The sequence below is a fragment of the Bos taurus genome, chromosome 17 (assembly GCF_002263795.3).
Source record: "Bos taurus isolate L1 Dominette 01449 registration number 42190680 breed Hereford chromosome 17, ARS-UCD2.0, whole genome shotgun sequence".
NCBI classification, from domain to species: Eukaryota; Metazoa; Chordata; class Mammalia; order Artiodactyla; family Bovidae; genus Bos; species Bos taurus.
In genome coordinates, this window is record NC_037344.1 from 3292073 (window position 1) to 3318062 (window position 25990).

The 25990-nt window shown below is 40.1% G+C and overlaps 1 protein-coding gene across 1 annotated transcript in view; it reads left to right on the plus strand.

Moving 5' to 3' along the window:
- Nucleotides 1-25990, plus strand: part of LOC539323 (protocadherin-23) — a gene marked incomplete at its 5' end in the record, with an annotated part of 135956 nt that overhangs the window by 94453 nt on the left and 15513 nt on the right. The window contains 3 exons of the mRNA XM_059876472.1: nucleotides 1742-1855; nucleotides 15528-15739; nucleotides 18883-19034. Coding sequence (XP_059732455.1) covers nucleotides 1742-1855; nucleotides 15528-15739; nucleotides 18883-19034 — 478 coding nt within the window. The remainder of the gene's footprint in view (nucleotides 1-1741; nucleotides 1856-15527; nucleotides 15740-18882; nucleotides 19035-25990) is intronic.

The following is a 25990-nucleotide window of genomic DNA, read 5'->3' on the forward strand; positions in this document are numbered from 1 at the left end:
AATATTCTACATCTTAAATGTGATGGTGGCTCCAGGGGTGTGTATAGTTGTCACAGGTGTGTATAGTTGTGTTATAAGTGTGTATAGTATATAGAACTAATACTTAAACTATGGTAGTCTATCAGTTATGTCTGACTCTTTGTGACCCCATGGACTGTAGCCAACTGTAGGCTTCCAGGCTCCTTTCCATTAAATTCTCGAGGCAAGAAGACTGGAGTGGGTTGCCAATCACCTCTCCAGGGGATCTTCCCATCCCAAGGATTAAACCTGAGTCTCCTGCATTGTAGGCAGGTTCTTTACCCTTTGAGCGGCCAGGGAAGGTTTTTATGTAAATTTTACCATAATAAAGTTAATTAAATAAAAATACTTAAAAATAAGACAGGAGAGGCAGTCATGAGAGAGTGACAAATGGACAGAAGAGACAGGAAGCAAGGCAGAGGTGAGCAGCAAAGGTCATAAGGTATTATATAAACAGAGATGACAGACTGCTGACTTGGGACCCAGATAGATTCTTGAAAACGTTTCCAGTGAAGCCGCGGTTCATCGCACCTGTTGTCTTACTACCTCTATCAGTCCTTGCTGATTTTTCTTTCATGCTGGTAATCAGTCTGTTTCCTAAAAACTGACATGGCTTCTTTCTTCACTAATTCCTACCCCTAAATCAGTTCTTGTCTTTTCCTTGAAATTTTCTCTTGACTGTTTCTGCCCTAGCTTAACAATTCTTGAGTGAATCTGCATCATGCAGTTAAGACCTTGATTACTCTCGAGTTGTGTTACTTTTACCCACAACTCTAGCACAGAGTTGGACACGACTGAAGGGACTTAGCAGCAGCAGCAGCAGCAGCTAGTGGAAACTGGTTGAAAGAAGATTTCTTATATTTATACTTTTGTTACCTCCTTTCCCACATTTCATGCAGTGTTCAGGAAAATGTGTCAACATATGACCTTAATTGTCTCCCTCTTTTCATCCCTCCCCTCCGGTTATCCTAGGTTGTTGTTTTTTGCATGGACTAATGCAGTATTATCTTAATTGGCCTCTCTTTTCCATACTTACCCCCTTTTTTCTTGTCCAGACAGCAATCAGATTGATGCCTTTTAAAACTAAATCCAGTAGTTTTGCTCACTTCCTTAAAATGCTTCTGTGTCTTCTCAGTGCACTAAGAGTAAAACCTGGTCCTGCCCGCCTCATTCCTGTCTTTACCATCCACATTTCTCCTGCTCACTGTGCCTCATCAAGGCAAGTCTTCTCCCAGCCCGGGGCCTCTTTACCACTGCTCTTTCTCCTAGAAGCCATTTCTTCCAGTCCTTTCTGTGGCTTCTCATGCTTCAAAGTTCAACTGGAACGCCATTCCTCTGAGGCCTCTGCAGAGGGGTGTTTACCTCCCCAGCAGCAGAAGTGTTTCCTATCGGGTAACTTTATTTAATTCTTTGTAGGGAACTCAGCACATCCAAAATCTACCTTGATTATGTATTTCGTTAATGGTTTACTGTTCATATCCTCCCATCAGTTAATAACCAGCAGGAAGACAGAGGTCTTTCTGTCTTATTTGTCGCTATATTCCCCCAACACCTTTCATAGGGCTTGGCTTATTGACTATACTCAATAAGTAATCGTTGACAGAATGAATAAGTGAAAATATAATTAATAGGCAAATAATAACCACCCAGTGGTTTTTTCCTGAATTTCCTTTTCCTAAACTTGTTTTTTTTTTTTTTTTTTTTTTTTGCCTAATTTTTACAGGTACGTCTATTGTGACTATCAAAGCTTTTGCTCCAGATTCAATTCGGGACAGCATTAAATATTCAGTTTTTAGTGGAAATGAAGATGGAGTTTTTTCCTTGTGTTCTAAATCAGGTAACCCTTCTCTATGCTTTATTTCCTGCTCCACTTAATGTTACTAGTAAGGCATACATCTGCAAAGAAAATTCAAGATTGGAAAGGTAGAAACTGTTAGATGTAAATAATTTCAAAGGTAAACAACAAAGCATTTTTATGGTAGCTGATGAGATATCATAAAATGTTTATGTGTATTCTCTAAGAATTCTATTCCTCACATTTCCAAGTTAAACAGTACCTGTCCTACCCTACCAGTTATTTGGTGATAAATTGGTTCCTACTTATAATTCACCTATCCATTTGGGGAAATTGGGAATGTAATAGGGAGAGCAGTGAGAATGGGGTTGAACTGGAAATAAGCACACATGTCTAGCCTTAGGAAATTTTCATCAGAGATTCTTCTAATTAGCCACTTAATGTCAACAGTGCAACAAAAAAGGAAAGCTGGAAAGGTTTCTATGTGGTGGTAAAGAAATTACTTCCAAATACAGCATGTGCCTTAAATGAATACCAATTGATTATTTGAAACATTCTTTTTTTAATCTAACAACTATGTCGTAGATATGTATCTACTGCTTCATTGTCAAACCTCAAGAAGAATGTTTTTAATAATTTCTGTATTACCGTACAACTGCCTTATTTAATCCATACTGTGTACACATGGGAAGAATTGAGAGGGGGGTCATTTCTTAAGCAAAAGCCTTCTCCTTCAAGCTAGTGTTACAATTTTTTTATACATTCAGCCTTTGCTCAGCAACCTCTCAGATGTAGCCTGCAAGAAGTCTTCATCTCTTCCCCCGATCATGTGGTTAACGAACAGTTCAGGAAGCCTATTGGCAAGAAGGCCATTTGCGAACACCACCAAACCTCCCCCCACCCGCCCAGCAGTCATTAAGTCTCTAGCAGTCTGATGTCTGAGGGTTCTAGGAAAGGAGCTGAGATTAGAACATTTAGGGAGAAGGTAAATATGAGTTTGCACATTTTCCCAGGTCACCCAAATCCTTTTGCCTGTCACCCCTAACATGGCCCAGACTTGGCCTTATTTTCTCTAGTCTCTCATTAAAAGGAAGAGAGAACACACCTAAGAGTTAGCTCAAAGTGGTCATCTACAGAAAACTCTATAGTTTTAATTAAATAGTGATTGACTTACGTTGAAATGTATTTCAAAATTTTATTGTGTCAGACATGACTGAAGCGACTTAGCAGAAGCAGCAGCAGCAGCTATAAGCTGTTATATTGAGAGATATACAGCTATTTAATGAACAATAGTAAAATAAAAGGCCACATCTTTACCACCCATCTCCAAATAAGAGACCTCACTGAACCTCAAGAAGCCCCTGTGTGCCCTTCCCTCTCATAGCTGTCTTATTTCACCCCAGACACAATCGGTAAATCAGTAATCTCTATTTGGTATTGAACACTACCTTTTTTTTTTTTTTCATTATAATTTCCCCATTATGTTTGAATCCTTAAACAGTGCATTGTTTTGATTTACTTTGATTTAAACATCATAATAGAATCACATTGAATGAACTCTTCTGTGAATTGCTTTTTGCTCAAAATTTTTACTGTGATGTGTAGTACAGAAGCTATTAAAGAATAGCAAAGAATGATACGTACCTGCTGCCAAGGTTACAAAATAGAACACTGTCATTCTCACCCATGTTCCCTTTGGGCCATTTTTTGATTGCATCTTTTCTCTCCACTGCTCCAGGCTGATTAATGCCCAGACTTCAGGTATAATTATTCCCTTGTGAATATACTAAATGCATTCCTACAAATAGAAATTTAGTAGAAGCATTGGTTTTGCTTTGAATTTACCTAAATGGACTAAAAAAATACCCTATGTATTTACTGATATTGGGCTTCCCAGGTGGCACTAGTAAAGAACCCATATACCAGTGCAGGTAGACATTGAAGACGTGAGTTTGATCCCTGAATTGGGAAGATCCCCTGGAGAAGCACACGACAACCCATTACAGCATTCTTGCCTAAAGAATTTCATGGACAAAGGAGCCTTGCAGGATGCAGTCCGTAGCATCACACAGAATCGGACATGACCAAAGGGACTTAGCATGCATGCATGCATTCTATTGATAGGTTTTTTCAATTTAGCGTTAGAATCATCCATGCTAAAGTGTGTCGCTGGCGTTCTTTTATTCTTTTATTTTTTTGTATTCTATTCTTTTATTTTCATTGCTTTATGATATGCTATTATAAATCTATATTGCAAGTTATTTATCTATCTGCTGTTGATGAGCAGGGAGGTTTTCTTGTCTGGGGGTATAATGAACAATCTCATACATGTGTCTTCTCGTGCACAAGTAAAGAGTTCTTTAAGCCCTGAAGTGTAGGCTGGACAAATACCTCAGAGGTTGCCTGTGTTCAGCTGTATAGGTGGTGCCAATTTGTGTTATGAAGTAGTTCCTCCATCGTATTCTACCAGCATCCAATGAGAGCTGTCTCCGTTGTTTACTTTCTATTGCCAAGCTGTGGGTGTGAAATATTATCCCACTGTGGTTTTAACTTACATTTTCTACTAGTGAATTTGGGCATTTTTTTTCATAGTTTATTGAGCATTTCTATTTTCTTCTATGTGAAATGCATATTGATATTTTTGCCTGTTTTTCTTCAAGATTGTGTTTTTCTTTCTGAAATGTAAAGACTTTAAATATATTTTATTATTATTCACCCTTTGGTTTTTTTACAAGTTTTTTTTTTTTATAATTTATGGCCTATCTTTCACTCTCTTAATGACATGTTTTGATTTTAATGTTGCTACTGGTTGGTTGCTAAGTTGTGTCCAACTCTTTCAAGACCCCAAGAACTTGTAGCCTGCCAGGCTTCTCTGTCCATGGGATTTCCCAAGCAAGAATACTAGAATGGGTTGCCATTTCCTTTTCCAGGGGATCTTCCTGACCCAGGGATTGAGCCTGTATCTCCTGCATTGGCAAATGGATTCTTTACCACTGAGCCACCAGGGAAGATCAATTTTAGAATGAATCAATCTTTTACTTTTTCGTTTGCCTTTTTAGTACATTGTTTAAGATATTCTCCCCTTCCTTGAGATCATGAAATTATTCTTATTCTTACATTGTCTTTTTAAAATTTTATAGTCTTCCTATGTTTCATATTTTCATCTTTAGTGCATCTAGTGCATTGGTTTTGTGTTTTATGTGAGTTATGAATAGCCTTTCTTTTTTCCTACCCTTTTTTTTCTTCCCTTTCCTTTCTTTTTTTAAAAACCATGATTGCCTATTATTCTAATGACAATAACCTTCTCCTGTGATCTGCAGTATCACCATGATCATATGTATATATATATCATGTTTCCATGACTTTTCCATTCATTTCTTTGTCTATCCAAACACGAACACCACACTCTCTTAATTACCTTGGCTTTGTAAGTCTTCATATCAGGGAAGCAGGACTCCCTCCCTCAATATTTATCCCATCCTCATGTTCTGCCTCAAGTTACAATATATTGGCTGTTATTGGTCATTTGCTCTAACATAAAGCATTGTATCCACTTGTTAAGTTTTACAGACACACACACACACACACACAACCCACATGCATGTCTACAGGGATAGTTGTTCTATAAAAAGGAAATTCATTCATGAATATTGCAGTAATATACAGCTCATCACACCTTCATTAATGTAACCCACATAACTATGGCATGCATATTTTATTTCAGGTGAAAACTCACCCAAATTAATGAGAAAAATGTCAAAAAAAATCATATAGCTTCAATCTAGAATTTCGTCATCAGGCCAAAACATCTTCCTTTTAAATCTTGCAAAGTTTATATAGCTATGCATTGTAGATAACAATCATCTGATAAAATTTTTCCTATTTGATGATTTTTCTTTTTTAATTGTTATAAGAATATCTAACATTAAATCTTCTCTCTTAACAAATTTTAAGTGTACAAACTATAGGCACACTGTTGTGCAGCAGATCTCTAAAACATATTAGTCTTGCATAACTGAAACTTCATTTCCCACTAAACAGCAACCCCATTTTACCCTGCCCTGTCTCTGGTAATTACCATTCTACTCTCTGCCTCTGAGTTTTCTACTTTAGATCTGTCACATAAGTGGAATCAAGCAATATTTCTCTTTCTATGGCTGGTTTATTTCACTAAATGTAGTGTCCTCAAGGATCATCCATGTTGTTATATGGCAGGATATTATTTGTTAAGGCTGAATAATCTACCATTATAGGACTATATCATATTTTCTTTATCCATTAATCTATTGATGGATATTTAGTTTGTTGGAATTTTTACTGGAATTGTGTTAACCTAAAAATTAAAGTGATTGTCTGAGAAGGCTTTATAAATAGTTCAGGAAAGAAGAGGAGCATAAAGCAAGGGAGAAAGGGAAAGACATACCCAACTGAATACAGAGTTCCACAGAATAGCAAGGAGAGATAAGAAGGCCTTTTTCAGTGAACAATGCAAAAAGAAGAACACAACTGAATGGAAAGACTAGAGATTTCTTCAAGAAAACTGGAGCTATCAAGAGAACATTTCATGTAAGGATGGGTACAATAAGGACAGAAAGAAAGAGAAGAGATTAAGAAGAACACAGAAAAATTATACAAAGAAAGGTCTTAATGACCCAGATAACCATGACAGTGAAGCCATTCACCTAGAACCAGACATCCTGGAGTGTGAAGTCAAGTGGACCTTAGGCAGCATTACTGCAAACAAAGCTAGTGGAAGTGATGAAATTCCAGCTGAGCTGTGTAAAATCCTAAAAGATGATGCTGTTTAAAGTGCTATATTCAATATGCCAGCAAATTTGGAAAACTCAGCAGTAGCCACAGAACTAGAAAATGTCAGTTTTCATTCCAATCCCATAGAGAGGCAATGCCAAAGAATGTTCAAACTACTGTACAATTGGGCTCATTTCACATGCTAGCTAGGTTATGCTCAAAATCCTTCAAACTAAGCTTCAGCAGTATGTGAACTGAGAACTGGCAGATGGACAAGCTGGGTTTCAAGGAGGCAGAGGGACCAGAGATCAAATTACCAACAATCTTTGGATCAATGGAGAAAGCAAGGGAGTTCCAGGAAAAAACATCTACTTTTGCTTCTTTGACTATACTAAAGGCTTTGACTATATGGATCACAGCAGACTATGGAAAATTCTTGAAGAGATGGGAATGACCAAACCACCTTACCTGCCTCCTAAGAAACCTGTATGCAGGTCAAGAAGAAACAGTTAGAACTGGACGTGGAACAATGGACATTTGAACAATGGTTCAAAATTGGGAAAGGAGTAAGACAAGGCTGTATACTGTCACCCTGTGTATTTAACTTCTATGCATAGTACATCATGCAGAATGTCAGGCTGCATGAATCACAAGCTGGAATCAAGATTGCCAGGAGAAATATTAACAACCTCAGATATGCAGGTGATACCTCTGTAATGGCAGAAAGTGAAGAGTAACTAAAGAGCCTCTTGATGAGGGTGAAAAAAGAGAGTTAAAAATATGGCTTGAAACTCAACATTAAAAAATAAAGATCATGGCATCTGGTCCCATTACTTCATGACAAAAGAAAAGAAAAAGTGGAAACAGTGACAGATTTTACTTTCTTGGGCTCCAAAATCACTGCAGACAGTGACTGAAGCCATGAAATTAAAAGACAAGGATAAAAGTTATCCCTGGAAGGATAGCTATGAGAAAACTAGATAGCATGTTAAAAAGCAGAGACATCACTTTGCTGACAAAGGCCTGTATAGTCAAAGTTATGATTTTTCCAGTAGTCATGTACAGATGTGAGAGTTGGATCATAAACAAGGGTGAGCACAAAAGAATTGATGCTTTCAAATTGTGTTGCTGTAGAATACTCTTTAGAGTCCCTTGGACTGGAAGAAGATCAAACGAGTCAATCCTAAGGAAATCATCCCTGAATATTCATTGGAAGAACTGACACTGAAGCTCCAATACTTTGGCCACCTGATGCAAAGAACCGATTCATTGGCAAAAACCCTGATACTGGGAAAGACTGAAGGCAAAAGGAAAAAGGGGTGGCAGAGGATGAGATGATCAAAACAGCATTACCGACTCAATGGACAGGAATTTGTGCAAACTCCAAGAGATAATGTAGGACAAAGGAACCTGGCATGCTGCAGTCATGGGGTTGCAAAGAGCTGGACATGACTTAGTGACTGAACAACAGCAACAACATATTAGTTTGGGGAAAAATGTGTATCTTTACAGTATTATCTTCTAATCCAAGATTGATATGGAAATTCACACCATTTTTTTCTTTACTAATTTTAATAGCATTATTTTTCTGCAGCATATGTCTTGCTAAATTTAGCCTAAATATTTTATACTTTTTCTTGCTGAGGTAAATGAAATAAGCCTTTTTCTGGTGGTGTAGGTTTATTTACTTGAAATTAGCTTTTATATTTTGATTTCATGTCTAGAAAACTTGTAAACTCTTACTGATTCTGCTATTTTTCTGTACATTTGACATATACAGTCATCTGAAAATGACAATTTCCCCACGTTTGTTGGAAGTTATGTAGTTTTTTCTCTTCTTTTATTGGTTGCTGCTGCTGCTAAGTTGCTTCAGTCATTTCCGACTCTGTGTGACCCCATAGACGGCAGCCCACCAGGCTCCCCCATCCCTGGGATTCTCCAGGCAAGAATACTGGAGTGGGTTGCCATTTCCTTCTCCAATGCATGAAAGTAAAAGTGAAAGTGAAGTTGCTCAGTCGTGCCCGACTCTTAGAGACCCCATGGACTGCAGCCTACCAGGCTCCTCCATCCATGGGATTTTCTAGGCAAAAGTACTGGAGTGGGGTGCCATTGCCTTCTCCACTTTTATTGGTTATCCTAGCTATTTTCACAGGCATAATTAAAGCCTGTGTGCATGCTCAGTTGCTCAGTCATGTTCAACTCTTTGCAACCCTTTGGACTATAATTTGCCACACCCCTCTGTCCATAGGATTTTCCAGGGAAGAATATTGGACTGGGTTACCATTTCCTCCTCCAGAGGATCTTTCTGACCCAGGAATCAAACTTAAATCTCCTGTGTCTCCTGCATTGAAGGTGGATTCTTTACTGCTCAACCATCAGGGAAGCCCCAGTTAAAGTCTAACATTAATCAATATCTAGCTTTTAAACAATACCTGAGATTTAGAAATCTTAGATAGAGTGCCTGATGAACTATGGACAGAGGTTCGTGACATTGTACAGGAGACAGGGATCAAGACCATTCCCATAGAAAAAAAATGCAAAAAAGCAAAACGGCTGTCTGGGGAGGCCTTACAAATAGCTGTGAAAAGAAGAGAAGTGAAAAGCAAAGGAGAAAAGGAAAGACATAAACATCTGAATGCAGAGTTCCAAAGAATAGCAAGAAGAGATAAGAAAGGCTTCTTCAGCGATCAATACAAAGAAATAGAGGAAAACAACAGAATGGGAAAGACTAGGGATCTCTTCAAGAAAATCAGAGATACCAAAGGAACATTTCATGCAAAGATGAGCTCGATAAAGGACAGAAATGGTATGGACCTAACAGAAGCAGAAGATATTAAGAAGAGATGGCAAGAATACACAGAAGAACTGTACAAAAAAGATCTTTATGACCCAGATAATCATGATGGTGTGATCACTGACCTAGAGGCAGACATCCTGGAATGTGAAGTCAAGTGGGCCTTAGAAAGCATCACTACGAACAAAGCTAGTGGAGGTGATGGAATTCCAGTTGAGCTCTTTCAAATCCTGAAAGATGATGCTGTGAAAGTGTTGCACTCAATATGCCAGCAAATTTGGAAAACACAGCAGTGGCCACAGGACTGGAAAAGGTCAGTTTTCATTCCAATCTCAAAGAAAGGCAATGCCAAAGAATGCTCAAACTACTGCACAATTGCACTCATCTCACATGCTAATAAAGTAATGCTCAAAATTCTCCAAGCCAGGCTTCAGCAATATGTGAACCGTGAACTTCCTGATGTACAAGCTGGTTTTAGAAAAGGCAGAGGAACCAGAGATCAAATTGCCAACATCTGCTGGATCATGGAAAAAGCAAGAGAGTTCCAGAAAAACATCTATTTCTGCTTTATTGACTATGTCAAAGCCTTTGACTGTGTGGATCACAATAAACTGTGGAAAATTCTTCAAGAGATGGAAATTCCAGACTACCTGACCTGCCTCTTGAGAAATTTGTATGCAGGTCAGGAAGCAACAGTTATAACTCGATATGGAACAACAGACTGGTTCCAAATAGGAAAAGGAGTTCGTCAAGGTTGTATATTGTCACCCTGTTTATTTAACTTATATGCATAGTACATCATGAGAAATGCTGGACTGGAAGAAACACAAGCTGGAATCAAGATTGCCGGGAGAAATATCAATAACCTCAGATATGCAGATGACACCACCCTTATGGCAGAAAGTGAAGAGGAACTCAAAAGCCTCTTGATGAAAGTGAAAGAGGAGAGTGAAAACGTTGGCTTGAAGCTCAACATTCAGAAAACGAAGATCATGGCATCCGGTCCCACCACTTCATGGGAAATAGATGGGGAATCAGTGGAAACAGTGTCACACTTTATTTTGGGGGGCTCCAAAATCACTGCAGATGGTGACTACAGCCATGAAATTAAAAGACGCTTACTCCTTGGAAGGAAAGTTATGACCAACCTAGATAGCATATTCAAAAGCAGAGACATTACTTTGCCAACAAAGGTTCGTCTAGTCAAGGCTATGGTTTTTCCTGTGGTCATGTATGGATGTGAGAGTTGGACTGTGAAGAAGGCTGAGTGCCAAAGAATTGATGTTTTTGAAATGTGGTGTTGGAGAAGACTCTTGAGAGTCCCTTGGACTGCAAGGAGATCCAACCAGTGCATTCTGAAGGAGATCAGCCCTGGGATTTCTTTGGAAGAAATGATGCTAAAGCTGAAACTCCAATACTTTGGCCACCTCATGCGAAGAGTTGACTCATTGGAAAAGACTCTGATGCTGGAATGATTGGGGGCAGGAGGAGAAGGGGACGACAGAGGATGAGATGACTGGATGGCATCACTGACTCGATGGACGTGAGTCTGAGTGAACTCCGGGAGTTGGTGATGGACAGGAAGGCCTGGCGTGCTGCGATTCATGGGGTTGCAAAGAGTCGGACAAGACTGAGCGACTGATCTGATCTCCTAATATTTGCTTTTGTAATTTATAAGGTTTTCTTGACCACAAATTTAGGTCTTTCAAATTAGGCATTATTAATGTTTTTAAATGGATTCACCTGCTTGTTTTCTGCTTTCTTTCCTGTTAATAAGTATTCTTTCTTACATTTCAGAGTTAACTTAGAATAATTTTATTTCTACTCGAAGTACATACTTTAGTGAGAAGCTGTTGCAATGAACTTTCCCAGATTTTGTTCATTTAAAAATGTCTTTATTCAGTTCTTGTTTTTAAGAGATATTTTTGCTTGGCTGAGAATTTCAGGCTCACAGTTATTTTCTCTTTAATTTAAGATATTACCCATGTCTTCTAGTTTCCAGTTGTATTAATAAGTCAGCTGTTGATATAAATATCATTTATTTATATCTTTCTTTGGAACTTTAGTTAGACAAATATTGGGACCATATTACTGTCTCTTACATCCCTTTCCATATTTTTCATTTCTATATGCCTCTTCTCTTCAGCCTAAGGAAGTACACTTTTCATTTCTGTAAGTTTTCTTTAATTCTATCTCAACTTCTGGTATTTTAAATAAGTAATCTCTTGTTCCTTGCTCTTGTTTTCAACCTTCTTTTAATATATTTTAATATATTTAATATAATATTACATATTATATGTCCAATAACTTCTGCATTTAAGTTTTTCAAAATTTATTCTGCTACCTCTGAATTTGCTGTCTGACATTCATGGTGCCCTGCTTCTCTGTGATTTGGGGGCTTGTTAACTATAGACTACACATTGTTGTGGAAATTTTTTATTTGAGGATTTTTTCATGCACTTTAATACACACACACAATTTATCAAGCATTTTAGTTGCTTTTATCATGCAGGTTGTTCCAATATATAGTTTATCATAATTTTGTCAAGAAATATCTCTAAGGATCTTAAATTATGATATTAAATTCATCTTCCATGCCACCTTTGCCACATAATCATTAAACTTGTGTCAAAAGGCATTTAATGTAGGCTTTACCAATGTATGTATTTTAAAACATATGCCAAAGTAGAAAACTTGTATGTATGGTAAATCAGTAAACTTGATTTCTCGTGTTATATTCACTTTTCTTCAGGGTACAGTGTGAGAAAATCATTGTATTAGTCATTGGTTTGGTAAGTTGTGATTAGATGGCTCTCTGGTGAGAACTGGTTTCTGCCCAGTTGTGCCTGAGTGTGCCCTGTGCCGCAGTCACAAACCAAAGTTTACTTTTGCAGCTAAACTTGCTGTCACTGTGCCTTAAAAATATCTACTACTCACTGTTTAAACCAGAAGGAATTTTGCAGTTTGACTAACATTGTGCATGTACATAACAAATGGTAGTTTTCATTCTATGATTTGCTGCTGCTGCCGCAGCTAAGTCACTTCAGTCATGTCCGACTCTGTGCAACCCCATAGACGGCAGCCCACCAGGCTCCCCCGTCCCTGGGATTCTCCAGGCAAGAACACTGGAGTGGGTTGCCGTTTCCTTCTCCAACTATTATTTGCTAGACTGACATAAAACAAAGTGATCAAACTTCCAGTGTTTCAAGGATGTAGCTTTAGAGGAGAGAGTTTAGAAGCTTTGGGATAACATAAATATTTATCACATTCTGCTTTGGGCGTATGCTTATGCATGTACACAGTTTGTAATTGATGGAAGTAACCGGATTATGCTATCTAGCGTGAGTATTTGAAAAATCTTAATCTCATTTTGATGTGTACGTTATAACCTGGATAAAAGCTATGCATGTCCATATATCAGAAGAAAAGTATTGCTGCAATTTTATTCTCCAGTTATTAAATATATAACTGGCCCACTAACATGTAAGAATGAGCAAAAAGTTGATATTTGTGAGCCTCTTACTCAAAAGAAAGCATGGACTTCTGCCCCTACTATTAGACAGAACCCAGTAGTACTTTCATCTCCTTGGTGACAGTAGATCCTGGACATCTCTAAGAAAAAATATACATCAATCATCCAAGGCAAATTGGGTATCTGGTAGGTATGCGTGCCTTGAATCATCTCACAGACTGGTTATTGTCTTTCCTATTTGCACAACTTTCACCACATGTGCCAATTATTATGCCAAAAATAAAAACCAAGCAAGGAAAGCATTAGAACTATAGATTCATTCCAAGTGCAAAATTCCAATTATCAAGCCTAAACACAGCCCTTTTATTAAAAAAAAAAAAAATCCACTTTGGTCTGCACTATGATTGGCACACTTTCTACTAAGTGACACTGGCAATTAAGTGTTGTGTTTCAATTTTATTTTTCTTTACTAATAGTAACAGAACACGATAGCAGGCTGAATGCCCTGTTTGGTGGAGACAGAGTTCCAGATGAGAGCCTTGAACCAACATCAACTGGGGCCCCTCTCTCATTTGGAGGTGTGGCTCAGCCCTTGTTCCACAGAGACTTCTGAAAGCTATCTTCTTTCATTACCAGCTCATCAAAAAATTTATCTTAATAATCCTTCAGCTGTCTATCATTAAATCTACTCTGAATTTTCTATCAGGGATTTTGGTAACATCAGACTGTGGTTTGTAAAAGTAATTTAGCTTTCTAAAATTGGTAACTGAATCTGATGACAATAAAAGTGAATTTATGAATTTTAAAATTTGGTATTGTAGTTAGTTTTTCATATAGAATGTAAGTATTTTTTTTCTTAGTAATAGAATAGAAGCAAGAAAATACCTCCTACAATGTTCAGTGCTAGAGTTAGACTTTTTAGAAAAGGCTATGATAACTATTTGGATGAAGGCATGGCAACCCACTGAGGTATTCTTGCCTGGAGAATCCCCATGGTCAGAGCAGCCTGGTGGGCTACAGTCCATAGGGTCGCAAAGAGTCAGACACGTCTGAAGTGAGTAAGCACACACGGATGCATGATTACCATTAGCACCCAGGTAGGTACATGATAGCCTAAGTTTTGTTGGTCAACTCTGGTTCTCTAGGGAAACTGGATCAGATAGATCAGAAGTGTGACTCTAGGCCCTATTTCCAGAAACTATACAGATTGTTTCACCAGAAGACCAAATTTGTAATAACCCATGCTATTAAATGTTCTCCTTCTAAATTCAGAGCATATGTAGGTATTAAATCTGTATCTGATGGTGGAGGGGGTGAGAGACATGGGGAGGACACTGGACTCTATCGTGTGACTACAAAGAGATTCACACATGCACTGAGTTACTCTCAGAGCAATGCTATGGGGCCATCCTTCAGAGCCCTGTTTTACGGAAGGTGAGCTTCTGCCCGACAGAACCTGAGTTACTTCCTACAGGTCACAAGCTTAGTAGTGGGGGAGCCAGGTACTTTACCTAAGTAAAGTATCTGGGGCTAGGATTTGTGCTTGGTTTCAGGTGTCTCAAACTCAAATCAGTACCCATTCTAGCAAATTCCATTTGATGGAACTTCTGACAGAGAGAGCTGAGTTAATCGTGATGGAGTAATAATAACAATAAATTCAGTAAGAAATTTAATTGTAAAGGGGAAGAAATAAAACAGTAGAAACTTGAGAAGGAAATTATGTCAGGGGAGGAAGTTTCTTAATCCAGGGGCAAACCTGTGCAGGGCATAACCCCCAAGGCACAGTTTCTCTCATCTGGTTCTACTTGTTGCCTGGGGGTGGAACAGATATTATTAGGTGAATCTGTGTGCCAGATCCTGAGCTGGGCGTTGGGGAGAGGGTGGTGTAAGAGGTAACCGTGCTCACCTTGGTGAATCTTCTAAGAAACCAAGGGGAGTAATTTGGCAGAAACAGGTGAACAAAGGCTCTGCAGGCACTTTGGGAGCATGTGTTAGAGACAGATATGGTGATGGTGATGGCTGGAAAGAGGACCCACAGAAGTGGGGACAATCCCAGATGGATGGAAAAGCCTACAAGGAAATTCTAAAATGTGTGTTTGAGAAGCAGAACATGTATGAGTGTTAGCATCAGAGCAGAGAGAGCAAAGGGGAGAAAGAGATCAATGAGATTTTTCAGGCGGGAGGGGCTGAAGCAGGTGGTTCTGGGGAGGCTAAAATGCTGAGCTTCATCATCATTGTTGTGGAAGCCAATCAAGGGCTTTAAAGATAGTCACAGTGCCTTTTTGAAATTATTTAATTCAGAATGGGAACTGGATGAGTGCAGAGGCCAGTAAGTCGGCTAATGCAGGGGACAAGGTGGGAAATGCTGGTTGCTTGGAGGAGGGCAGCAGCAGGGAGATGGTGAATCCAGAGATGTCTGACTGCAAAGACCTGGCAATGGGCTAAATACAGAGACAGAAGGATGACTTAAAACAGAGCGCTCATATCTTAGGTGTTTCATGGTTTCTTTCCCTCCTACATGTTTGAACTGTGTAAATGTCTGCCTCTTCTCACCCTTTTTCACAATGACCCCAGACACTAGGAAAGGGGGTTCCAGCCAATGGGAGGCATTGAAGGAGAGGAGAGTGTGTGAGCATCAGTTAAAGATAAAATCATTTTCTATTCTTTCTTTTTTTTTTCCTCTCTGGAAATAAAAATAGGAGAAGTTACTGTGAAAGAACCCAAGTTTCTTGATTTTGAAGTCAGAAAAGAAGTTCAACTCATCGTTTTAGCTGAAAGTAGGGGGCGTAAAGCCTACAGCAAAGTAGCAGTCTTTATCCAAGATCTGAACGATCATCCACCACACTTTGAGCAAAGTGTTTACCAAGTATCAGTGTCTGAGGGCCAGTTCTACAATCATCACATTGTACAGGTAATAGAAACATGTTTTATGTGTGTGTGTGTATGTGTGTGTGTGTGTGAATTTTTATCAATCAGTGTACATCCAAATACCTAAAGACCTTTTCCAGGACATTAATTAAATTGTCATTGTTTCCTTGGCATATGCATTATATGATGTACTGGAATGAACCTTAGGTTGAAGGAAATCTGGAGTTTCTGAGTTCACTACCCTTGCTCCCTTCTTTTTGTGCTCAGAACCCCCTGCCAATGCAGGAGATGTAGATTTGGTTCCTGGGTAGGGAAGTTCCCCTGGAGTAGGAAATTGCAACCTACTCCAGTCTCCTTGACTGGAGAATCTCATGGACAGAAGAGTCTAGGCGGCTACAGTGCATAGGGTCGCAAAGAGTTGGATATAACTGAGCATCTTAGCATGCATAACATGCATGTAGCACCCACCTGCTCTTTCTAGGGACCCTGTTGGAGATTAGCAGGGAGTCTAGATGGGCACAAGAAGCAGCTCACCTTCTAAGTGTGTACGGTTTAGTGGAGAAGTCAGAAGACTAAGTATACGATATAAATTTCTAATGTGATAATAGAAAAGCGTATATTGAATGTCGTGCGCGCTAAGAGGAAACACAGACAGGTCCCGACATTTGCACTTGGTCTTAAAGGGTGAGCAGGCATTTCCCAAGTGGAGCTGCAACCAGACGTGCACAGAATGAGGTACAGACACATGGGAAGGCCCGCTGGGCTTGGGATCTTCGGGTGTCTCACATGAAAGGCACATATCCACTATTGTCAAGCCCAGCCCCATCTCAAGAGAAAGCCCCATGGCCTGAAAGAGAGGGTCTGTTCACACGGCGGTCTTCTTGCTGAAGCTCCCAACCCACCCACCCTTGCTAGACTCTCCCTGCTTCAGGACTGCTGCACATCTTCATCTTTCCATTCATGGTTGAACTGATGCTTTGAGTTCAAGAACCTGGGCATTAGGACACCTACAGGCTCTTGGGAATCTGCACAGAGAATGTGTATAAACCCCCTTCCTGACAGTTGGTGGCTGAGCGGGACATTCCCTTTCACCTCTATAACCCATGACCCAGCATCTCATGACTCTCTCTCTGGGGTAGATGGGGCCAGGGGTATAGGTGGTCCCCTAGGTTTCCATGCACCTGGATATGCACGCAGACCTTTCTTTGATCCCTGCCTAGCCCAGATGCCATCTTCCCCTCTGAAGGTACAGACAAGACCAGCAGAGGCTCAGCTGTCTTGGAGTTTTAGCTCTGTGCTCTTCACTTGGTCCAGGATCCCCAGGATTTCCTACATTATTTTTGCACATTTAGCCTAATTGCTCCAGGTTCCAGCATGGTCCAGAATTGTTGAGCCTTTACTCTGGCTTCAGCCAGGCCTGAGATGCTTAAGAGGAAGGCGAGGAGTAAGAACATCTCTCTTCCAATCTGTACCCCAGTGGTGCCTGTTCAGCCGGGGTGACCGGCGCCTCCAGTGTCACGGCAGGGCCTGCTGTCACAGTGGGCCCTCCCTCCCCGGGGCGCTGGTGCTTGCACTTTGTCACAGATGCAGACCTGGACAGAAGAGCTAGGCCACTCATATTAAGGTGAAGGCAACTTTAAAGCTCCAGTACACCCAATAGGATTGGAGAAGGCAATGGCAACCCACTCCAGTGTTCTTGCCTGGAGAATCCCAGGGACGGGGGAGCCTGGTGGGCTGCCGTCTATGGGGTCCCACAGAGTCAGACACGACTGAAGCGACTTAGCAGCAGCAACACCCACTAGGGGAAACAGCCCGACCTGCCAGTGCTTCAGTAATGTAAACATTGAGAAGGCTCAGTCAGGGATGGATACAAGGGACTTTGTTCTTCATGTTTTTTAGACCGTTTAATTTCAGGGAAACTATTAATAGAACTGTCATTTTCTTGTGTCCTGTTCAGATGAACAGGAATGTCGAAGGTTCTGGAGCTCTTGCTTTTTGCCCCCACACTGCCGAGTGCCCTCCTTTTGGTTGCAGCCCCACAAACTCCGTTTAGGAACTTCCCCTCCTCTGCCAGAAGCAGTCTTGGTAGGATTGTCAGTCCAGGTGGTGAACCCACCCGACCCCACCCAGTCACAGAGTGCTGTCGACTGTGTGTCTCGTAGAGACTTTCTCTCTCTGGAATTTGAACCTTGGCTGGTAGGACCCAAGATGAAGACAAGTAAGAGCTGATGCATCTTGCTGGCAACAGCTCAGAGAAGCTGTGCCCTAGAGATATCCCTGTTCCTGTGCTTCACCTGGGCACTGTCTTTTTGCTGTGCTTCTTTCCTGGTGAAGTTGGTCACAGTGCATTTGGGTTGATGGCATCTGGAGACCCTAAATGATATGTGTCCTGGGAGGCCTCCTCTCTGTAACTCTTTTAAGTCTATGACCTCGGGGACATGATGGACTTATTCTGCCTGGATGTAGGTATGTTTCTCGTCCTCATGGTCTTGAGGAGAGCTGTCTGATGCTGCCTTTCTGTGCCATCTATCTGGTGTTGTGTCTTCCTGATGAGGCCCTGGGTCACCTGAGAACTCTGGTGGCAGTGTGAAGCATAGATTGACAGGGAAGGGAGTTACAAGCAAAAGCCTGCTAGGACATCAGTGTAGTCACCCAGGAAAGAAATGAAAGGAGATGGAAGCTCAGGCCAAGGCTGAGGGACCTAGGAAATAAAAATAAACAGAAAGCAATTTATCAGTCAACTTGTTCTTATGCAAGGTCTTGAATCCACTAATAGAATTAATTTGCAAATAAAAGGTAAATCAGACTAAATAATACATCTCTGTGGAGAGTGATGCACACTTCACCATTAATACTTTTGTTTTATTTTCAACACTAGTACTTGGATCACTCATCAAATAAATCACTAGGATCTAAATTTGCTAGCACTAAATCTGGGTTTTGTTTCATTTCACTCAAAACTTGTTATACTCCTACTGAAATTACTTGGAAACTCTTGCATCTATAGTCTTCTCACCTCATCATTCACTTTTATATAAAACTCAGCCATGTCTAATATTCCTTTGATCATTGTCTTTAAGATGTGTTTGATAATGTGATTCTTTCATAATGCATTGCTCTGAAAAATAGGCTTAACCCATTCTGCACTTTCAATGCTTACCTAACGGAGGAGTTGCTTCCTCACAGGTTTTTGCCACAGACCTGGACAGTGGGTCGAATGGCCTCGTTGAGTATTCCATTCTCTCCGGCAACCAAGGAAACGTGTTCCAAATGGATCCCCTGAGTGGTGTGCTAACAGCAAGTGCGATTCTGGATTACGAGTACACCAGCACCTACAGGTTTGCCCCAAGCTCAGATCTGTTTGACCAGCTATTCTGCCTTGTTGCTTTGGGCATGACTTCCTGTTTGGTATGCTTAGCTATGTTTTCCCTTTGCCCCAACTTAGGATCGTCCTTGATACACTGAGAGAGTCTTAGGAAGTAGACGCTATTTGGAAAAAGTGATTGGACTACAAGAATGTCAAGATTCCTTTTCATTCTAGGAGTTCATGCATTTGTGATGCCATTAAGTATGATATTAAATGAGAGACATTAAAACATTTGCGAAATGCCTCCTGAGCTATGGAGACCCTGCAAACGTTGCTTTAGTTGCTTTTAAAAACAGTGAAGACTGAATGATGTTTCTCTTTTTAGTCATTTATTCATTTTTGTGTAGGAAAGTACAACCCTGTTATCAGGTCCATGTTACATGACTCTGTTCTGATAGAAATGATCATCTTAAAGGGCACATTCAAAAAGAGATATATTTTTTGCCTAGAGTTCAAAATATGCCAGACTTACACAGAATTTCTGTGAAAGAGAGAATGTGTCATAGGTCTTCTGTGATTTCTTAAAAGTGGGTGTTCCCAAGTGTCTAGGCATATATACAGAGATATTTGTGAATTCACAGTCTATAAGAGAAAATGAAAGACTCTAAGGGACACAAAATATCTGTGAATGGGGGCTGCATCAAGAATGATAACCCAGCTTTCATGGAAGACAACAAAACTGATCATAAAGAAGAGGTATATGTGCACCGGTGAAGATGGAACCCTAGGATGTACGACTAAGTGAAGGAGGGGACAGGGTGCCCCACGGTGCTTTCCTGCAGGCCTTTTCGAGTGAAAACACACCCATAAAATTGGACAGCTTTAGGAAGAAAACCTAAGAAACCGTAAACCTGGTTTCTGAGGAAGTGGTCACATGGGAAGTCTGGACCTCCTTACCATGCGTTTCAGTCAGCCTTGTATTTATATGTTTTTCTGAAAGGCCGCATACACAGCGTTTCCTGCAATCTTCCCGTCACCCCCAGAGAAGTTCAGTTAGGCTTTTTCTCACTCACTGATGAGACAAGTCACATGCAGGTTTGCTCAGGATCACAGAACCGTTTCGTCATCGATCACGTCTTAGCACCGGGTGTCTTGATGCTGTGTTGCGCTGCATCTACCATACTGGCCACACAGCAGACTTCCTTTTGAGGGAAAAAGGAAGAAAACAAGAGACCCAAGCCTCAATAGTCTCCGAGGCCAGACTACTTACATGTTACGCGAGGAAACTGCAGTATGTTCTTGTGGCTCAGTGTGCTCAGTTGCTCAGTCTGTCGGTCATATCCACTCTGCAGCCCCTGGACAGCAGGCTCCTCTGTCCATGGAATTTCCCAGGCAAGAATACTGAATGGGTTGCCGTTTCCTACTCTTGTGGTTAAACAGCAAGAACCAGTTAAAATGGGATCTGTTCCTGGGCAGACTGGATTAATTTACCTCTGAAAAACTTCCCAACTCTAAACATTTGATTAAGTATTTAGTTCTTTTTGTTTAATGTATTTCAAAATATTACTTCAAAGGTATTTTAAAAGTTTAGTTTAAGGTCTTACCCTGTCTTAAGTAGTAGGATCTTTCTCAGTAATATTTTAGTGTAATCAGTTGTTATGATACTTATTATATAAACATTGAAATCAATCATATAAATAAAACCCTGCTACATTGCTTCTCTAGTAATTTTAAGCACAAACTTCTTTTTTCTCTCCATAGTTGACTGCAGGTAAATCTCAGTCTAGTTGCTACCTGAATGATTACAAATTCAGATTCAGGAGTGTCTGCCCTGTTTCAGAACTATGTATATCCTGATTGTAATGACTTTCTGTTACAGAGTTCTTACTCAGTGGAGTCTAATTATCAATTAAATCTAACTCCTTCCAGCTTTGTCCTATTTGCGTCATGGTTTCAGTGTTCACATCATTTAAACTGGTCACAATGTGCAAAAGCACCGCTCACCAATTCCCCCATGAATTCAGGGCTGGGAGAAATAGGAACTGAGAGAAGATGAAATCTATTCCAAGAGCAAACATCTTTTAATTTCATGGCTGCAGTCATGGTTATACAGGTGTTTACTTCAGAGCCAGGTCATACTTCATAATTATAGTTCTTTCCTTATTCTTCCCCTTATCCCCAGAGTTAATGATTATCTTTCTTTTTGCTCACCTGATTTGCTATGTCCCTGTACTTAATTCCTTGTAAATATTCCATTAGCTCTATCAGACATGCCCACTCGTCTTTCTCCCCTGATTTGCCTCTCATATCATGTATTCTATCAAATCTTCTGTTTCTTGGAGAACTGAGTCCTACTGTTTCCTTTCCTCCTGATCTAGCTGGGCAGTATGCCTTTCCAGTTCAGTTCAGGTCAGTTCAGTCACTCAGTTGTGTCCAACTCTTTGAGACCCCATGAAGTGCAGCACGCCACGCCTCCCTATCCATCACCAACTCCCGGAGTTCACTCATACTCATGTCTATGGAGTCGGTGATGCCATCCAGCCATCTCATCCTGTGTCATCCTCTTCTCCTCCTGCCCTCAATCCCTCCCAGCATCAGTCTTTTCCAATGAGTCAACTCTTCGCATGAGGTGGCCAAGTACTGGAGTTTCAGCTTTAGCATCTTTCCTTCCAAAGAACACCCAGGACTGATCGCCTTAAGAATTGACTGGTTGGACCTCCTTGCAGTCCAAGGGACTCTCAAGAGTCTTCTCCAACACCACAGTTCAAAAGCATCAGTTCTTCGGCACTCAGCCTTCTTCACAGTCCAACTCTCACATCCATACATGACCACAGGAAAAACCATAGCCTTGACTAGACGGACCTTTGTTGGCAAAGTACTGTCTCTGCTTTTCAATATGCTGTCTAGGTTGGTCATAACTTTCCTTCCAAGGAGTAAGCGTCTTTTAATTTCATGGCCACAATCACCATCTGCAGTGATTTTGGAGTCCCCCCAAAATAAAGTCTGACACTGTTTCCACTGTTTCACATCTGTTTGCCATGAAGTGATGGGAGATGCCATGATCCTAGTTTTCTGAATATTGAGCTTTAAGCTAACTTTTTCACTCTCCTCTTTCACTTTCATCAAGAGGCTTTTTAGTTTCTCTTCACTTTCTGTCATAAGGGTGGTATCATCTTCAAATCTGAGGTTATTGATATTTCTCCCAGCAATCTTGATTCCAGCTTGTGCTTCTTCCAGCCCAGTGTTTCTCATGATGTGCTCTGCACATAAGTTAAATAAGCAGGGTGAAAGCTGGGCCCCATGACTTGCGACTGGTTTACTGCTTTCCTATTTAGTTGCATGCCTTGAAGATCCCATGTCTTTCTCTTACTTTTATAGTAGTTTTGTAGGAAAAGGTGCCAAGAGAGTAAATTCTTTTAGTTCTTACACATCTGAAAACACCTTTTTTCTACTTTCACATGTGATTTATGCAATGGATAATATAGAAGTTGAACATTTCTTTTAGATTTTTGAAGGCATTTTTCTTTTAAAACTCAGTTCTGCTTTTGAGAAGTCTGATGCCATTCTAATATGTTTGGTACATGGCTTTTTTTTTTTTTTTTTTTTTTGCACTTTCTGTGGAGATTCTCAGGTTATTTCATCTGCAATGTTTAGACGTGTTGCGATTGTGTACTTTAGTGTGAGTATTTCCTTGTGCTGAGTACTTGATGTAGTCTTTTAATGAGGATAAATGTTCTATTTTTTGGTATTATTTCACTGATAATTACCTCCCTTCTGTTTATTGGTTTTGTTTTGTTTTGTTACTGTACCCGGTTTCTTTTTCCTGGATCCTATTCAGTCAAGTGTTAGGCTGCCAGGATTGATCCTTTGTCACTGATTCTTTATTCTCTACTTTCCATTTCTTGTTGTGTGGGGGTTTATTTTGTTGTTTTATTTTTCTGGGAGATTTTCTTAATTATAACCTTCTAAACTTTCTTTTTTTGTTGTTTTTAGTTTACAATTTTTTGAATATTATATATTTTATAATTTTCAACAACTCTTTCTTAATCTTTGAGCTTTTCCATAGCATCTTGTTCTTATTTATGTGTTATGATAGCTCTCCGAAGACATTAGTTGGAATTATTTTTACCTAGTCTTTTGCTCTTTCAAAATCTCTGTGTCCTCTGGATTTATTTCTTCTGCTTGTCTAGTTTATCCTCTTTTATTCATGTGAGAGACCTTCTGTGAATAAATAACCATGCTTGGTCCTAAGTGAGGCAATATTAAAGTCAGAATCTCCTGATGAATCTCATTGACCAGCATGCTTGGCTTTCAGATGAACCAGAGAAGAACTTGACTACTTTGCAGGAGGACATGTAAATAACAATAGAGAGGGTTTTTTCCCCTTTAGGAGGAGATTTCATTTCTTCAGGGACAGTCCCTCAACATTACTGAGTATGAACATCAGACATTGTTTTGCCTGGGAGTGAAAAAAATGGGCAAGCGATCTTGATTGTTCTATATTTTGAATTTAATCTTTTAAGCTATTTTTAGCTCAGTATCTCACTCTGCATATTGCCATGTTTTGAGCCTCTCCTTGGTTATGTGGGGGCAAATCTGTTTCTCACTCATCCTTGTCTTCCTTCAAATGCAGGATGCATTTTAATCTATGCATTCCTCTGCCACCTGACTTCCCAGGTGACACAGTAGTAAAGAATCCACCTGCCAGTACAGGAGATGCAAGAGATGTGGGTTCAATCCCTGGATCAAGAAGACCACTGGAGTAACAAATGCAACCCACTCCAGCATTGTATTCTTGCCTGGAAAATTTCATGGACAGAAGAGCCTGACAGGCTACAGTCAGCGGGGTCTCAAAGAGTCAGACATGACTAAGAGTGTGCACACATGTACACGCATGCACGCACGCACACACACATACATGCACGCACACACTCACACACATCTTTAACCGCTTCTCAGTCTGCTTGCATTTTTCAGACATGTGTTGAAACTTCTCACCCGTTCCACTCACTAATATCTTCACCCATTTCTTTTTAGCCTTATCAACATATACCTTATTCTAAGTTCTTTTGCCATTGTTATAGCAGAATCCCTAGAGGAATAGGAAATAAAACCTGTGTAGATATAACCAGAAGTTATAGCTCTTCCTTTCAGAGGTGTTATGATATTGACTGATGTTTTGTTTCTCTTGGAATTACAGAAGAAACATTTAGTTCTGGGAATATATTTAATAAACTGTTGAGAGAGAGTTTTGAAAAATCCTCTATCACTGTCTTAGGTATTAAAGCAATCAGAAAAGAATCTGCCTGATTGAAGTCTCATTTAAAATTTAACATGATAAAAAGCAGCTTCCCACCACTGGTAGATTAGGAGAACTATGCTCTGAACTAGAATGAGACTGTTTTTATCTGGTGAACTTCATTTATCCTCTCTGCTGATATGCTAATCAGGGCAATAGTTTTGGAACATGGGGCCAGTTGGGCTGACAACAGCCAAGAATTTTGCAAAGCTTGCCAAAGAGCCATCACAGAAAACTTGAGGTCTCATAGAAGTTATGTGTAGAATTTCAGTGGATCTACCTCCATAATTCTTCATTTGTGCCTCAAGCCACTGAGAAACCTTTGACTTGTCCTTTTGTTTTGAAACAGAATCATATTTGTGTCTATGTCAAAGAATCTTGCTTTTTAACACTATATAGGCATTATATAGAACCCCTGAAATTGTAATAGTGTGAAAATAAGAGTCCTTATGACCACAGAGGAAGAATCAACAGAGCCATAACTTTAATATCTTGGCTGAGACTTTACTGTGATACTGGGGAGGGGCAGGCAGCAGGGGCAGAGAATATGATGAGTCAATTATTTTTAGTAAAATTTTTCCATATGTACCTGACTTACATTCATGCTAACAAAACAGACTTTCAACAGGGAATTATTTCTAGGCTCTTAAAGTGTGAAATTTAAGTAGTTGTTCTAATGATGGCCCAACTTCAGTAGTATAGAAGGCAGCCTGTATGCTTTGTGAACCATAGATAAGCAGTGATTATTTCCTACTAAGTGGAATTTAAACCAACAAAAAGTTGATGCTTTTTTCAGTTCAGTTCAGTCACTCAGTCGTGTCTGACTCTTTGTGACCCCATGAACAACAGCATGCCAGGCCTACCTGTCCATCACCAATTCCCGGAGTCCACCCAAACCCATGTCCATTGAATCGGTGATGCCATCCAACCATCTCACCCTCTGTTGTCCCCTTCTCCTCCTGCCTTCAATCTTTCCCAGCATCAGGATCTTTTCAAATGAGTCAGCTCTTCGCATCAGGTGGCCAAAGTATTGGAGTTTCAGCTTCAACATCAGTCCTGCCAATGAACACCCAGGACTGATCTCCTTTAGGATGGACTGGTTTGATCTCCTTGCAGTCCAAGGACCTCTCAAGAGTCTTCTTCAACACCACAGTTCAAAAGCATCAGTTCTTCGTCACTCAGCTTTCTTTATAGTCCAACTCTCACATCCATATATGACCACTGGAAAAACCATAGCCTTGACTAGATGGACCTTTGTTGGCAAAGTAATATCTCTGCTTTTGAATATGCTATCTAGGTTGGTCATAACCTACCTTTCAAGGAGTATGCATCTTTTAATTTCATGGCTTAAGTCACCATCTGCAGTGATTTTGGAGCCCCAAAAAATAAAGTCTGACATGGTTTCCATTGTTTCCCCATCTATTTGCCATGAAGTGATGGGACTGGATGCCATGATCTTAGTTTTCTGAATGTTGAGCTTTAAGCCAACTTTTTCACTCTCCTCTTTCACTTTCATCAAGAAGCTCTTTAGTTCTTCTTAACTTTCTGCCATAAGGGTGTGTCATCTGCATATCTGAGGTTATTGATATTTCTCCTGGAAATCTTGATTCCAGCTTGTACTTCCTCCAGCCCAGTGTTTCTCATGATGTACTCTGCATATAAGTTAAATAAGCAGGGTGACAATATAC